A 15216-nucleotide genomic window follows, 5' to 3' on the forward strand; every position below is an offset into this window, starting at 1 on the left:
AACTCCCCATATGTTTTGCTGCTACTTCTTGTTCAGTACATCTCTTGTTTGTTGCAACATGTTATCAATTCTCCACAGTGATGGATGTTAACTTTAAGTACATTTAAGCATTTATTTAAGTTTTTAAGCATTTATCTCTTATTCGTACTTGCAACTTGTACCTCGACTCCATTTAAGATGGAAATACTGCACTTTGTTTTCCACTAGATTTATTTGTGTGTGAGTCAGTCGTTACAAGTTACATTGCACATTTAACAGCGCTGTAAATAGAACGGTGCAGCTTGCAAAACTTAAGGATTTAACCATTTTCAAGGCAGTTAAATATATTGGCACTGACATTAAAATGCTCTGTACACATTAAGGCATCAGGATCCATCTGAGGACCATAACGCTCAGAGGGTGCAACGATTTCTACTTTTCATACCTTCAATACATTTTGCTGAAATGGAGATTTTTGTACTTGCAAGCTGTTGCATTTTTGGATTGTGTGCTGCAGGCTAAATCATCCACCACCGCCCAGCAATCATTACATTCACTTTACTCAACTCTTTGATTTGTAATGGAGGCCACCATTACAAATGGATTTCATGGCCCTCAAGGATACGAACGAAAGTTGCCATAACTTGCCGTGTGTGTGCGTGTGACAGGGAGACACAGCCGTGTACACACCAGTCTCTCCCTCTCGTGCGGGAGGTCAGTGGAGGTTGACCTCACATGTTCCCTCACACCTCCTCACCACGCCCCCCGCTCACGCCCCGCACCAGATGGGAAGTGTGGACGCAGGGTTGCAGGCTGTTGCGCTGGCACTGGTGCTGGTGGAATGAAATATTCATGTCCCCCCCCCCCACCCAAAAGAGAAAAAGAAAATGAATGGACACCCCGGGACGAAGAGCGTGTGCCGATTTATTCAAGTGAAGAGTAGGCCTCATTAAACTGCTGGCGGAGGGGCGGGTCACGGTGATTTTCTTTATCAGACTGTCACACACACAACAACATGGAGACTGGACCCGAGGAGGAGGAGGAGGAGGAGGAGGAGGAGGAGGAGGAGGAGGAGGAGGAGGAGGAGGAGGAGGAAGGGAGTGATGGTGCCCAATGTAAGAACTTGTCCGAGTCTCCATTACCGCAACAGCATCAGATCTCCGCCAGGTCCACTGGTGCTGAAGAGACCCGCTCCTGTAATTGATGATCTAATGAGTGATTATAGCGTCGGAGCGTCGCTGTGCGTCAGGGCTGCGGCCGCGGTGCACACATGTGTGTGTGCGCTGCGGCATATGGGAGACGTGCACGGCTGACACTGCTTGTGACAGAGGTGCGCAGTTTGGGTGGGGTGCCAGGGGACACCAGCTGATAGGCACAGGCCAGGGAACCCACGTGACCGTTAATAACTGTAGTCTAATTTATCTTTGTTCCTTTTGGTACTTTGAAGGAGACGAAAGCTTAATCTCTAACAACAACACTACCACTAATAATAATAATCATAATCACAATGAAAGAGTCCCATGATATACTGTTACTATTACTACTTCTTATAATAATAACCATTATCATAATTATAATAAAAGCTTATCTATTATTCATGTATATATGAATATTCACATAGTAATTGTAATACTGAGAGAAGATGTATGCGTTTGTATTAGGGTTCTTTTATAATCCCATGAAGGGATTAGCCAAATGCATTGGCATGAGACAGAAATAAATGTTATTATACTCATATATATTATAATAACGATTTAATATTCATATTATTCATATCATTCATGTAACGTGGAATATTCCAATTGTGTACTCTGTAATACTGGACACCATTTTGTATATTCTGCATTTTACTGGAAGAAGATGCATGAGTGAAGTCATAATTCTAAAAAGTAATGAGCCAAATAATTATATATGAAATAATACTGTAATAATATGGATAGTTGAACGTCCTCCAATGTGGCTCATGTATGTTTTGAAGCTTGCTAATCTCTAAATGATTCATAAACTGCCTTCAGACAACAGTTATCAGTTATGGTGTCTCTGCCATAGACAGGTGCGTCTCCGGCCTGGTCTCCCACCTGTTCCTTTTATTATTCTTCTGCAAATAATCCGAGGGAATATCCTCCACCTTTTACTGTTTGTTTGAGAACAAACCCCAGCCCATGCCAACTCCTTCAAGGGTGAGACCCGATGAAGAAGTCAACGCCATGAGAAACATGGTCAAGTCCTTTTTCCATGGACTGAGAGCAGGGCGGAGGTCCATGATGATGATGATGATGATGTTCAAACCTTGAATGATAGTGTGTGTATAAGTATAACATAAAAAAGAGTTTGGTGGAAAATAAAGTAGCTAAGAACATGTTGGAGCCTGTTGTTAAAAGTTGTTAAATAAACTGTGTGTATAAATAAAAGTGTAAAAGCATTTTTGGCGCGCGCACTTGTTACCTTATTGTGGCTATTTCGGGAAAACGCACTGGTTAAGCCAAAAGACGCAGCCAAGTTTTTTGACTGAATAAGTTCCTCAGATCATCTTTATGCTTTAGAAAACTATAAACCGAGCTCTTAAATGATTAATACTGGCGGCCCCCCGCCGCGTGGGGATAATAACAAGGTCGTGATTGAGTTACAAAGCACAATGGGAGAAGAAAAGTCGAGCATTGTCTAATTGTTCTTTGACAGGGTCAGAGGGGACTGTGCGATTGGCTGCTGCCTCTTGAGGCTGCGAGGCTGTCAGGCTGTCTGCGGGCTGCATGGGAGTGACACCAAGGTGACTGAGGGGAGGCCGTATAAAATGCTGCTGCGGTGCAACCCACCCCAGAGACGAGGACAGCAGCCAGCCTTCTCCTGTGTGACCTTCCCCTGTCGCGCACGACCACGGGCCCTTTACAGCGATGACCGCACACGCACAGAGCTCCAGCTGGCCGGAGTACCCCGAGGATTTCAGCCTGGCCCACATCAACTCCAAAAGTTGGATGGCTTCAAGCGCAGTCCGCGCGTACTCGCGGAGGGACGCGCACGGAGCCACAGACGCAGGTATCTCACTGGAGAGATTCGTGCAAATGTCGAGTGAGGATCCCGAGTGCGTGTCGTCCGCAGAGACGGACTGCGAGAGGGAGGCGGAGGGAGGCCAGAGGAGCCACTGCGGCCCCGTGAAGCACCGGCGCGTCGCAGCCAACGCCAGGGAGAGGAGGAGGATGCACGGCCTGAACAAAGCGTTCGACGAGCTGAGGAGCGTCATCCCGTCGGTGGAGAACGAGAGGAAGCTGTCCAAGTACGACACCCTGCAAATGGCGCAGATCTACATCACGGAGCTGTCGGACCTCCTGGTCGGCGTGGTCCAGACGGAGTGCATGAGTCCGTGTCAAGGCTCGGCGGACAAGGCCTCCATGAGGAGTCACACCGCCTCCCTGGGTCACCTCATCATACTGGGAGCACCATCCGAGCGGGGGTCAAACCAATCCACAACCTCGTTCAGTGATGGAGAGTCCTCACACCTCAGTGACATGGAGGAAAGTCAGAGTGGGAGACAGTGACAGACATTCACCACCGACTGCTTACACTCAGTGTCTGTAGGGGAACCAAATATCACAGCTTGTAGAAATGTTGATCATATGATTGAACTATGTTCTCCTGTCATGATTTTTTAGCTTAGATGTTGCACAGCCAAATGAAAGAAAAGTTCTGGTAACAGTCAAAAACATTTCTAAGATCTTTAATTTTTTACTTCCTGAGGCCATCATGAACTTCCAAAGGCCTTTTAATGCACTTTATATGCTCTGAACATCACCGGTGACATTTCCAGTGTCATTGGTGACATTTGTATAAATTAAAAACAATTATTTTGATATTTATGTTTAGCTATGGGGTATTTTATGATAACGATGGTTTTTGCTACAATAAAGATATAGTTACAAAAGCAGTGTGCCTTTTAAGTTGTGTTTGTGTTTTTCATGTACAAACCCATTGTTGTATATCGAGTAAATTACTTTTCAATATCTCTACAATGAGAAGCAAAGTGAAATGTCTAAATGCAAAAAGTAATTTCCACACAATTATTCTTGCCATATTGCGGCAGAACTCTTGATTTATATGCGGCACTTGTGAAAAAAGGAAATAGAAGAACAAACACAATCTGGAGGAAGCCAGTCCCAAAAGATGATGTGTGATTCACAGACTGTCACAAGGAAACACTCCCCCCCCCCCCCCCCCCCCCCATAATTAAACCGTCCAATAATCAGCCGTTATTTCAGCTTATCAACTAATGGCCATGTCACAGGGACCCGCAGCGTCTCCCACATTCCAGCAGTGACGAACAACACTAATTAAATCCTGTTTTTCAAAAAAAAACTAAACAAGCCCCAGAAAAAAACAACAAGAATCTGCAGATAAACATAATGAACGTCTGCAAGCCCAAAAAAATTGACACGTGATGTTTCAGGTTGGAGATTTTGAAAGATGTTTGGAGAAAAATATGCCTCATGACTATTCATCATGGTTGAAATGGCTCCTCCTCATCTGCCTGGTAAATAACAGCCTAGTGAGAAAATGTGGGGCCGCCCACTCCGGAGGGAAAGGGCGCCTGGATCTTTGCCAGGTCCTTAGAAAAGAGTTCTGCCAGTTTGTATTTAAAACTGCCAGGGGTCTCGCTGGGGGTGATGCCATGGGCGGAGGAGCTGCTGGCCTCCTCCATCTCATCCATGCCTTCCGCCTCATGTGCCTGAGTATTGAACCCTGCCTGGTTGACATTACTCACAGCGGGCCAACGCGGGTCTCCGGGCTTGAGGTTGAGGGCGGAGAGAGCAGGCAGGGGAGGCGGGCAGGGAGGAGGCTGGAGAACAGGTTGGCAGAGGGGTGAGGAGAAAGGCTGCCGCCGGGGGGTTGAGGGAGAGTCATCTCTTTTCACTTCGGAGTAGATGCACTCCGACTCTGTCTCAGGATCCCGTCGGATCAGAGGAGGAGTGGATCTCCGCAAGTTGTAGTAAATGTTGTCCTCCATTTCACCCTCTAGGCTTACAGAGCCCAGGGAGTAGCACAGCTCATCCTCACCTACATCTCCAACAGCCTCCTGGCTGCTAGAGAGATGAGGTTTGACCTGAGTGACCTTAATGTTAGAGTAGAGGATGGCAGAGTCGTCCTCTGCGTCAACGGGGACATCTGCAGGATTGTAGACAGGAGGACCAGCGGCTGTAGGTGGGAAGGTACAGCTATAAGGAGACTGGTCATATGACCATCTTCTGCTGATGTTGAATGCCTGAGCGGAGGAGCTCCTCTCCGCAGAGCAATGCTCCAACATGACCCGGAGGATCTCAGGACCATGAGGGGACAGGAATCTGAACACGCCTCCTCCTGACTGAGCGCGGCGGCTGACTTCCATGCTGAATCCGCCCTGTAAACACAGCCATTCTTACACATCTTAAAGGAGGGGCTTGAGAAATAGAAGGGGAAAAAAGCTAAAAACACATTTTCCAAAATGTCAAAGTGTTGCTTTCAAGATACTTCATTAATTTCAGAACAATATCAGGTCCCTCATAGTGATGGTATTTGAATAAACTAGATGAGTTGGTGAGCAGTGTATAAGTATTTGACTCAAGGACGTAACTACTGTGCGGATTGAGAGCAAATGCTCTAATAACTATTTCTAAATGATTATTCTCTTACCAATGAATACGAAGATCAACTAGATGGGCCAAGATTGCAACAATAAGATTGGTGTGAAAAAGTGAACAAGTAAAGTAACAACATTATCATTTTGTATAATAGGGTTGTAAAGTGGGGTTTTGATTGTAGGGTTTGGGGTGGGGGGGTGGGGGGGGGGGGGGGGGGGGCGAAATTCAAACAAACTGCCCTTTACCTCAACTTCACAAAATTTGCATATGAGTGTGTACGGCCAGCAGTAGATGATGTGGCCGGTGTAGCAGGCGAGCAGAGTCACAGCTTCTTCGTCCGGGGAGAGCAGATACACTCCAGCCAGTCTGCACCTCCTGGATGCTTCTGTGCCCTGGACTGTCACTCGGTACTGGTTCAGTGGAAGGATCGGATCTAAACACGAGGAGATGATATTAAAATATTTCTTAAGCATCGAGCAGCTGGTATTGCTGGTATTCTCCCAATCGCTCAATGGGATGGCCTGGACATGTGCAATCTATTAGGAAACCAAAATAATGACTTTAGATGTATATAAAACAGAGCTTGCTTAGAGAAAATAGAAAATATGAATCGGAAATTAGTATTTAAACTGTCTGATCGTCAGGTCTGTTTCTTGCATATGGGACGTATTTTTAGGGACTGCACAAAAACTATGTGGGCGGTGAGGGAGGTAAAACCTTATTTTCGCTTTATAAAAAAACAAATCAAAGCCAAAAGAGCTATGCATGCTTTATTTTAAACACTGTCTGTGAAAATAGTCACATACATTGGTCGCCAGTTTCTGTATTGATTCTATTATTATTTCAGTCTTACACCACATGTCACAAATGCAGTGCATGAACAAATAAAACAAAGATGTGCTTCGAGCTGCAGGAGCAGTCAGCACACAGCACCCTGAAGTGTATACATCTTTAACCTACCTATTTTATCTGTAAATATTATTTTTATTCCATTTGACTTACTTTCATGTTTTATATTTATCGCACTTTTTAAAATCTTCTATACAATGGTCAGCATGTGTATTAATTTTGTCTTCTCTTGGCTCATCAGTCAATTGTGAGGCAATGAGCTGCAGAACTGAATTGATTGACTGACTGACGTTCCTTCATGTTCATTAATTTGTATCTTGGTATTTTCTAATGTGCACCAATATTAATATTTAAAAAGAAAAACTCAAATCAGCTAAAGCATGACATTAGCACATTTTTCACTGTTATATTTGATCGTTTGTTGATCGATCAGCTGTCCGTCTTACTGGTTTTCCATGATGAGTAAAGGTCATTGTTCTCCATGGTGAGGCCATTTCCTCCCTCCAATCCCCTTTTGTCTGATTCTTCTCGATCCTTCTGTAAACACAGAGAGATGGTAAATATTGAACAAAGTGTAAATCACCCTCTTATCACTGTTTTACGACTTCAAAGTGCCAAGATGCAAGAAGGAGCAAAGCTTGTGCAAGCACAAGAATTGGAGAAGTGAAGTGGCAGAAGTTGCAGATACCACATGAACTTCCTCATTGTGCTCTCAACCTGTGACCGTGGATAAGGTTTATTCCCACCTTTCCCAAATGAAAACACAAACCCTGATAAGGGGGAAAGTTGTACAGGTAGAGAGGAGACATGTACGATACCTGGAAGGCCAGAAGAGAGACGGCACTCAGCCAGTCCTGGCTCGTCGTGGAGGCCAGGGTGTAGGTGCACTGGATGGTCTTCAAGTAGAAGGCCGTGCACCCTTGGGGGCAAGACTTGTCTGGAGCAGGGGTGACGACGAGGCAGTCACACAGACGCACCGTTTTTCTGTCTGGCGTCTTCTGGCGACCCGCCCTCTTCTGGTCAGTTGCATTGTTTTTATCACATACAGTAAAAAGCTCCAACCGGCCGACCCCTGTGGAACTGGGTCTGTACAGCACCATCCATATTTTACGCCATGTTCTCTGTTGTAAAGAGAGCACAGGTCAAATGTAACTTTCTCTATCGATAAGTGACTGATGCAAACTAAATGCTTGCTGGAAACTCTGTTTAAATGTTACTAAAGTTAATAACCAAATAAAATATATAAATAGGACATCTTCTATAGTTACTATCAATTAAAAGTCCATGAGAAACATTAGTATAAACTACGTGCTAATCTCAATTATTTTATGAAATAATACAGACTGAATAAACACAGTGGTCTAAGCGTTGCGCCAGATTAATGTATGGCACAATAGCAATGTTGTTACGGTACATGATTCGGTGTGGATTTACAGTCACAGTGGGATCATGTTCTGTGGCTTATTCTAGATTTGATCCAAATTATAGTTTCACTCCCACAGAAGTGGTTGTTAATGCGCAGACATGGTTTTCATACAGGTTGACAGTAACTAAATGGGCACTGATGTTGTTATATCTCAATGTAACAGAGGGAACGTGAGTGACTTGCATCTTATGGAACATTTAGAAAGAGAGAGGGTACTAAGACTGTCATTCTTAAAAAACCGCTTGAATGGTTCAACCTGACATCTAGAGCGAAGGCCAGGTAGAAACATCTTATAGAACCAACTCGTATTTTGGGGGAAAAGAAACAAAGCAGTTTCTAAAATATATATATAACATTGTGTATCACTGGATAAAGAACGTTTGTTTTTTTTTCTAAATGCGCTCTTAAACTGCACTGCATGATTCACCAAGCCTAATGAACCGATCTGAGTCGAGTTACTCATCTGTCTTTGCATTTACTCACTCCATATGAGATTCTTCACACCAAGACTTTGTTCATCTGACTAATTGTCGTCTCACCAACTGAGACTTTGCTTAATTAACCTTAACAAAGCAAGTTTTTCAGTTGGCACTTGATTAACAATAACACAAATAAACATGAGCCACAATCTTCTCTTTCTCACAAACACGCTGAATAAAAAAAAATCCTTAAAACTTACTTTTCCAAACTTGACTCCCTGTTGGTACAACAGTCCCTCCTTGAAGATGACATCCATGCTTGTAAGCTTCAAATATTACACTGAAGCACAACACTCGTTGCTCTGAGGTTAACAAGTTCAAATTGATTTCCTAAGCCACTTAAATAAGTTTCCTTTACGTCACAGGCAGCTTTCATTTTTATCGGCTAAAGAACATCTACCACAGCTAAATGTCAACTCATCTCTCATATGAAATTTCAGTGTTGCCAAAGAAAGGACACGCAGGTGGTGGGTTGCTATTTTCTTGAGTCACACTTCCCTTTGCGTTGTTCTGCTCGTTTTAGCAACTTCCTCACCGTGCAAAACCAGCAGCGCACCTCTCTGTTCTTCCAGATGAAAACAGATAAGATCAACACCAGGAACATTATAAAGAGGTTTTATTTACAATTATCAGTATCAAAAATGTATCTTACAAAGGCTACACTTACACAACAAGAACAAAATGAGAAAAAAAACCTGCAAGGAACAAATCATTTTATCAAACAGATCTACAGACTATGGTGGATGATAATATAATTACACTTCCTTCCTATATTCACTGACAACATATTTCTGTTTCAGTGTTTCCTCTCTTAGAAAAAAAAAGCTCTTAGAAGTCCATCGAGCTATGAGCCAGGTAGTCTTTGCGCCCGATGTTGGTGACCTGCTTGGTCTGCATGGCCTCCAACTTCGGACAGTCTGTGATACGATGACCAAGACCACCGCAGAACGTACATCCCCTCTCTCCTGTGAAAACACAAAAAATCAAATGCATTAGTCTTAAAACAATAGAGCACTGTGGACCCTGAGGAAAAAATGGAACTAGATTTGGTGCGACAGACTCACCTTTGATGTCCAGCATGGTCTCGTCCCCCGTCTGGAGAACCTGGAGAACGGGTGGAACCTTCTGCTTGGCTTCAACCAGCAGGGCTTTCAGGTCCATCAACACAGACTCATCTAGGGGGAATGAAAAAACACACTTACTAATAACGTCACTTTCATCACAGAATTTGCCTATAATACAAGACAAATAATTGGACAATTACTACGCCTATAAAGAAATCATTCAGATTTAGTTGGTAGTTTTTCTCACCGCAGCCTTTATTGATGAATGTAGTGGCGATACCCGTCTGGCCCGATCGTCCAGTTCTTCCAATTCTGTGGACTGAAATGAGAGGATTTCATCAAACCAGCTCAAACTATTTAATGAAAGGCTTATTTCTACTGATTTTAAAGGGTCCAGGCCAAAGATGTATCCTCTTACCATAGTTCTCTATCTCTTCGGGCATGTCGTAGTTCACTACGTGCTGAATAGCTGGGAAATCCAGACCTTTAGAAGCGACGTCCGTGGCAACTAAGACGTCTTTCTTTCCTTCTTTGAACGCTTCGATGGCTTTCGTTCGTTCCTCTTGATCTGAAAGAAAAAACAATCGCCGCACACAAAGAGAAATGGAAAATGTCAGGGAAGGGTCTGCAGTTCTTTCTGTTCAAGGCAGAATTGACACACATGGAAGCAGGATGCCATCTATTGGTGATGATGAGCAACTACATCAAAGCTTGAGGTAATGCTTGGTTGGAACCACTTCTAGATACAGTAATCCTCCTATTACGACGTTCTGAGAGCAGTGTATATTAATGATTAGAATAAAGTTCTGCGTACCTTTTCCTCCATGGATGGCCACCGCCTCAACTCCTTTTAGCAGCAGATACTCATGGATGGCATCTACATCAGCCTTCTTCTCAGCGAATATAAGCACCTGTCATACGAAGACAACATTTTTTAGTGTCTTTTGACTTTGAGTTTTGTGTGTTTCAGGTATGTGTCAGTGTAATAAAACTTACAGGAGGTGTTGTTTTCTGCAGGCACTCCAGCAGGTACACCATCTTGGCTTCCTCTTTGACATATTCCACTTCCTGCACACACACAAAAAACACACAACACAAAGTCCAGTTCATTTAGTTTGAATTATAAATTAAATACAATAAATGCCTTCAACTGAGAAAGCACTATAGTGTTAGAGAGAAAGATGAACATACCTGGATAACATCCAAGCTGGCAGCACCGGCCCGACCCACATTAATGGTGATGGGTTTGACCAGAGCGCTCTTGGCAAAATTCTGGATCTTTTTGGGCATAGTAGCACTGAACAGCAGGGTTTGCCTTTGTCCCTTGAAAAAGAAAAACGAGACATTTTAGTTCTACCTCCGCCTCATTAACTCACAAACCGATGAATACATCTCTCAAAGGTCAACCAGACTTTGGTCTGGAAAATAAACCTTCAACATCAATGGACCCAAAGCAGCAGCTGTAATACAGACATGGTGGTCAACCATGCAAATGTATAGATGGTGATTTGCTGTCTCTCAAAGCACCAGAATCAAGTACAAATTTAAACAATTCAAACTTTTCATAGACAGACAAAACATTTTTTAAACCAGCTAAGAAGAAATTTATGTTCATGTCTAAATCTAGCTGATCTTTTTTCCATTACCTAATGAAAAGTCTTCTTGAATTGATCTCTCCGACCATCATTATCCTCCTGGGCAATGGTTGGTTTTGTGAGGTTTTATAAATCGACTGCATTGATGTAACTAGATGCGGCCGTACGGAGTTAATGTCATAAAAGGAGGACCTCACCTTGAAATAGGAGAAGATTGTCCTGATGTCTTCCTCAAAGCCCATGTCAATCATCCTGTCGGCCTCGTCCAGAGTCAAGTAGCGGCAGATGTCCAGACTCACCATCTTCTTCTGCAGCAAGTCCATGAGTCTGCCGGGGGTGGCGACCATCATGTGGACACCACTGTAATAAAGAGGAACCACAGATTCAGAATGACAATCAACCCAAGGCTCTAATTAGTACCAACACTGAACAATCTCTTACACATCAGGACTGACAGTTTGAATCTTTCATTAATAATGTCCCTTGCTGAATATTTGAATGCAGATGAATCATTCTTTTTTTGTCTGACTCTGCTTTTAACTGCAGATCCTGAATAAAACACAAGCACTAAATATTTCACACAGACTTCTCCTCTTACTTACTGTTTTACTACCTCCATCTGGTCCTTGACAGACATGCCTCCGATGCAGAGGGCAGTGCGCAGCTGAGGAGCTCCCTCCTCCTCCAGCAGTTTGCAGTAATACTCGATGATGCCGTGCGTCTGCCTCGCCAACTCTCGCTGGAAAAACAGGAGACATGTTCAGATCAGATATCCATTGTCGGAAAAAAAAAAGTCAAGGTTGCTCACAGTAATAGGCGTCTGCTTACAGCCCTGCTAAAGTCACTATTTTAACCTGAGGTGTGTGTGAATTCAAACAAATGTACATGCAGTATTAAACCACAAAAGCTTGGCTCAAAATTACACTAATGTACACGACTGATCCGATTTTTTATGTAACCACAAGCAAGACTCAATTATGGATTTGAATCGGTGTTATAGGTGAAACAGATTTGTCTTACTGAAGGACAGATGATGAGTCCATAAGGTCCCTCTCTTTTAAAGAAAGGGAGTCTTTTTTCTTGCTCCAGTGCAAACATCATGATGGGCAGAGTGAAAACCAGAGTCTTTCCCGATCCAGTGAAAGCAATGCCAATCATGTCCCGGCCTGAGAGACTGTGGACAAACAAGATCAGTTCATCTACATGTTACATGTACTTTACCTTATCATAGAAATAGTGGGTTTGCAGTGTTTGTTTTCCAGCGTTTAATATAATCCACTTACACTGTGGGGATTCCTTGGATTTGAATCGGTGTGGGATGCACAATGCCCTTCTTTTTCAAACCCTTTAGAACGGCTGCAAACAAAATATAGATTTGTTACCAGTTGTTAGTCGTGCTCCAACATTAAAGACCGCATAGAGAAAGACAAAGCATGGTTTCCATGTGTGAGAGAAGGAGTGTGATGTAACCTGGTGGTAACTTCATCTCTCTGAAGCTTTTGATTGGAGCAGGGACTCCTTCTCCATCAACCAGGATGTGAAACTTCTTCCTGACGCGCTCATGTCGGGTGTCAGGCATATTCAGGATGTAGCGTGGTGGCTTCCAACTAAAAAAAACAATAACCAGGTAAAGTGATAAGTAAGAGAAAGAAAACCCCACAAAACACATAATTACATTAACATATATTACTTTATTGAATTCCCTAATGAAAACCTCACCTTGTTTTTATTGGATCATCATATATGATACCTTTGGCCATTTCCTTCACAGACATCAGCGCTGAGAGAGGAGGGTTGAAAGCCCACAGAATTAGTTTTGTGATTTAAAATCATTTTGAATAGACAGATTTGTCAAAGTTCATTGGATTCATAGGAATTATGAAAGTCTTATAATTGTACCTCTGCCCTCTGCAACGCTCTCAAGAATCTTCTCTTCTTCTTTCAGCTGCTTCTCCTTGGCAGACTCCTTTCGGGCTGTAGATACACATCACAAAACCAATGCAGTCATGGTAAACAAAATGAAAAGAAATCAAATAAGACAACTTAAAAAAAAAAAGAGTGTGCCTTGTTTGATCTAGATACCTTCAGCTTTTTCCTTGAGGACCTGATGCTGGTCAAGGAGACTGACATTAGAGCGAGGACCAAGACCCTCCTCCTCATCCCTCTGATCCTCCCCGCTGTCCTTGTGGTCGTCGTCCACCGCCTTCCCTCGAAGGCGTAACATTTTCTGTTGCTGTGGGACAAACACATAAAAAACAATCAAACAATAAAGTCAGTTTTGGTCCCGACAATCAAACAACAGATTCAATCATTCCCAACTATTTCATGAAGTTTCAAATAAGAGAGTTCTAACCAACTTACCATTTGGTGTTTTCGAATTTTGACTGGTACGTAGGGAACATAATCGTCATCTTCTGATCCTTCGGAGCCAGACCTTTCACCCTCCCCATGGGATCTCTGCACAAACACATCACCGTTATCAGTTGCATTCCCTCGGGGTGAGTCTTTGGTTTCTTTAGCACAAAAAGTGCTATAAAAAAAACTTGGCCACGCAATAAACATGGAGCAAGCACCAGCTGGTAAAGAGGATCATACAGTGACATTGATTAAATGGGACTGATCTGTGGAACCCAGGGTCACACGCTGGTGTGCAGACATATGAAACATAGACGTTTTTATTTTATATAAACTGCTAGAAGAGGCCAAGTGGCAAAAAATTATATCAAGGTAAGAATATTCACATCAGGCTATATCAATAATTGTTATTAATTTGTTTTTGTTTAAGACTTATTTTCGCTCCTGGGTGAAGATGGTGGTTGACAATCATGTAATGAACAGTTAAGTATAACAATGCAAAAGCAGTAAATTGACCTTTATTTCCCCTTTTGTTATATTGCTATTGATGAAAATATTGTGATCACTATTGATATCGTCTAATTGTAAACCGTTTACTAAAAAATCTGTATGTTTACTTATGCAACAAACTGTCTCTTGTACTGTTTGCACTTTTATCACTATGTTTACACTTTAGAGAACCTTATACCTTACACTAATAATCTGTATGTTTACTTAGTATTAGGAAATGTCTTGTGTTATCCGTTTTGCCTGTGCACTTTATATTTTATATATATGTTAAGAAATTGACAATAAATATACTTTATCTTTAATCAGCAGGAAGGACTGCACCACACCATCTCTGGTGTGTAACTGTGGCTGACTGTAATTTTAGGTTCGTCAATGGACAAATTTAATCTAGTCAATTTAATGCGTGTTACAAAATAACTAGATGATTGTTTAGGCCAAATGGATGGGGGCAGTTGTACAAAGCCACATTTATATACTTTGAACTAAAAGGGCTTGACTGGCAGTGAGGTGTTTTAAAGAAATTGAGCCGTTATCTATCGTTTAAAATGAATAGTTACTGATGATAGAAGACTTTCTTTCCCCACTTGTCAACACAAGCTACAAGATTAAGTGTGAACAGTTTTCTTGGCTCGAGTCACGAACCTTTATAAAATGAGTTTAGATGATCAACACAACCCTGACTCACTCGGTGGTTCGGCTGAGAAACCATGGACAATTAATCTGTTTTCAGCTGCTCGGCCTTTAACTTGTAAATTCACATGATGAACAGAACACTTACTTAAGAGTCCAATATAACAAATGGTCATATTTTTCAGAGCCTTATTCCTTTAATGGTAAACCTTGTCTAGTTTTCAAGGCTCTCCCATAGCTGGTGCTGTGGCGAGCTCATCACGGAGCTTTACATATGAATTACAGCTCCAAACTAAAACTCCCACATTTCCCAGACACGTCAGTTTAACTTCATTAGAGTAATGTTTTTGTTATATTAATTACACAATAGAAAACATATCTTGTGTCTACAAAAGATCAAAATGCTATAACGCGTCGCTAGCTAACTTTAGCCAGATCTAGCTAGTGTAGCATCCTAATGAGGTGAATGCACGTGCGTCACTCACCCTTTTGAGTCGATTTTCGGATTCCATTTTCTTTCACAATACAGTTAAACTACCTGATTACCTGAGACACTGAGTTATTTACCGCGAGCTCTTAACGCAGTCTAATAAATAAAGCTAATGCACATGTTTACACAACACCGGAAGGTGCTCTGACGCTGTACGGAGCGTTTGAAGGGTCAAACCTCATCGTGACGCTGCTGCCGAAGCGCGATTCCGTCTGGTGCTGCAGGAAGGGGAG

The 15216-nt window shown here is 42.6% G+C and overlaps 3 protein-coding genes across 3 annotated transcripts; 1 reads left to right on the forward strand and 2 right to left on the reverse strand.

Moving 5' to 3' along the window:
* Window positions 1-2870: 2870 nt before the first annotated feature.
* On the forward strand, window positions 2871-3512 carry atoh1b (atonal bHLH transcription factor 1b). The gene has a single exon (XM_053428698.1). The coding sequence runs from the start codon at window positions 2871-2873 to the stop codon at window positions 3510-3512; it is 642 nt and encodes a 213-aa protein (XP_053284673.1).
* A 677-nt stretch (window positions 3513-4189) lies between these two features.
* On the reverse strand, window positions 4190-8913 carry dok3 (docking protein 3). Its single transcript, XM_053428697.1, has 5 exons — window positions 8540-8913; window positions 7253-7555; window positions 6881-6971; window positions 5831-6018; window positions 4190-5365 (listed from the first exon to the last, which is right to left on the reverse strand). The coding sequence occupies exons 1-5, from the start codon at window positions 8594-8596 to the stop codon at window positions 4514-4516; spliced, it is 1491 nt and encodes a 496-aa protein (XP_053284672.1). The 5' UTR covers window positions 8597-8913; the 3' UTR covers window positions 4190-4513.
* A 25-nt stretch (window positions 8914-8938) lies between these two features.
* Window positions 8939-15158, reverse strand: LOC128445834 (probable ATP-dependent RNA helicase DDX41). Its single transcript, XM_053428695.1, has 17 exons — window positions 14979-15158; window positions 13360-13455; window positions 13081-13231; window positions 12898-12972; window positions 12718-12778; window positions 12469-12605; window positions 12282-12354; window positions 12019-12172; window positions 11601-11737; window positions 11196-11358; window positions 10595-10726; window positions 10400-10471; window positions 10218-10314; window positions 9822-9971; window positions 9651-9722; window positions 9404-9514; window positions 8939-9304 (listed from the first exon to the last, which is right to left on the reverse strand). The coding sequence occupies exons 1-17, from the start codon at window positions 15003-15005 to the stop codon at window positions 9168-9170; spliced, it is 1845 nt and encodes a 614-aa protein (XP_053284670.1). The 5' UTR covers window positions 15006-15158; the 3' UTR covers window positions 8939-9167.
* Between the last annotated feature and the right edge of the window lie 58 nt (window positions 15159-15216).

Source organism: Pleuronectes platessa, chromosome 8 (genome assembly GCF_947347685.1).
Source record: "Pleuronectes platessa chromosome 8, fPlePla1.1, whole genome shotgun sequence".
Classification (NCBI taxonomy): Eukaryota; Metazoa; Chordata; class Actinopteri; order Pleuronectiformes; family Pleuronectidae; genus Pleuronectes; species Pleuronectes platessa.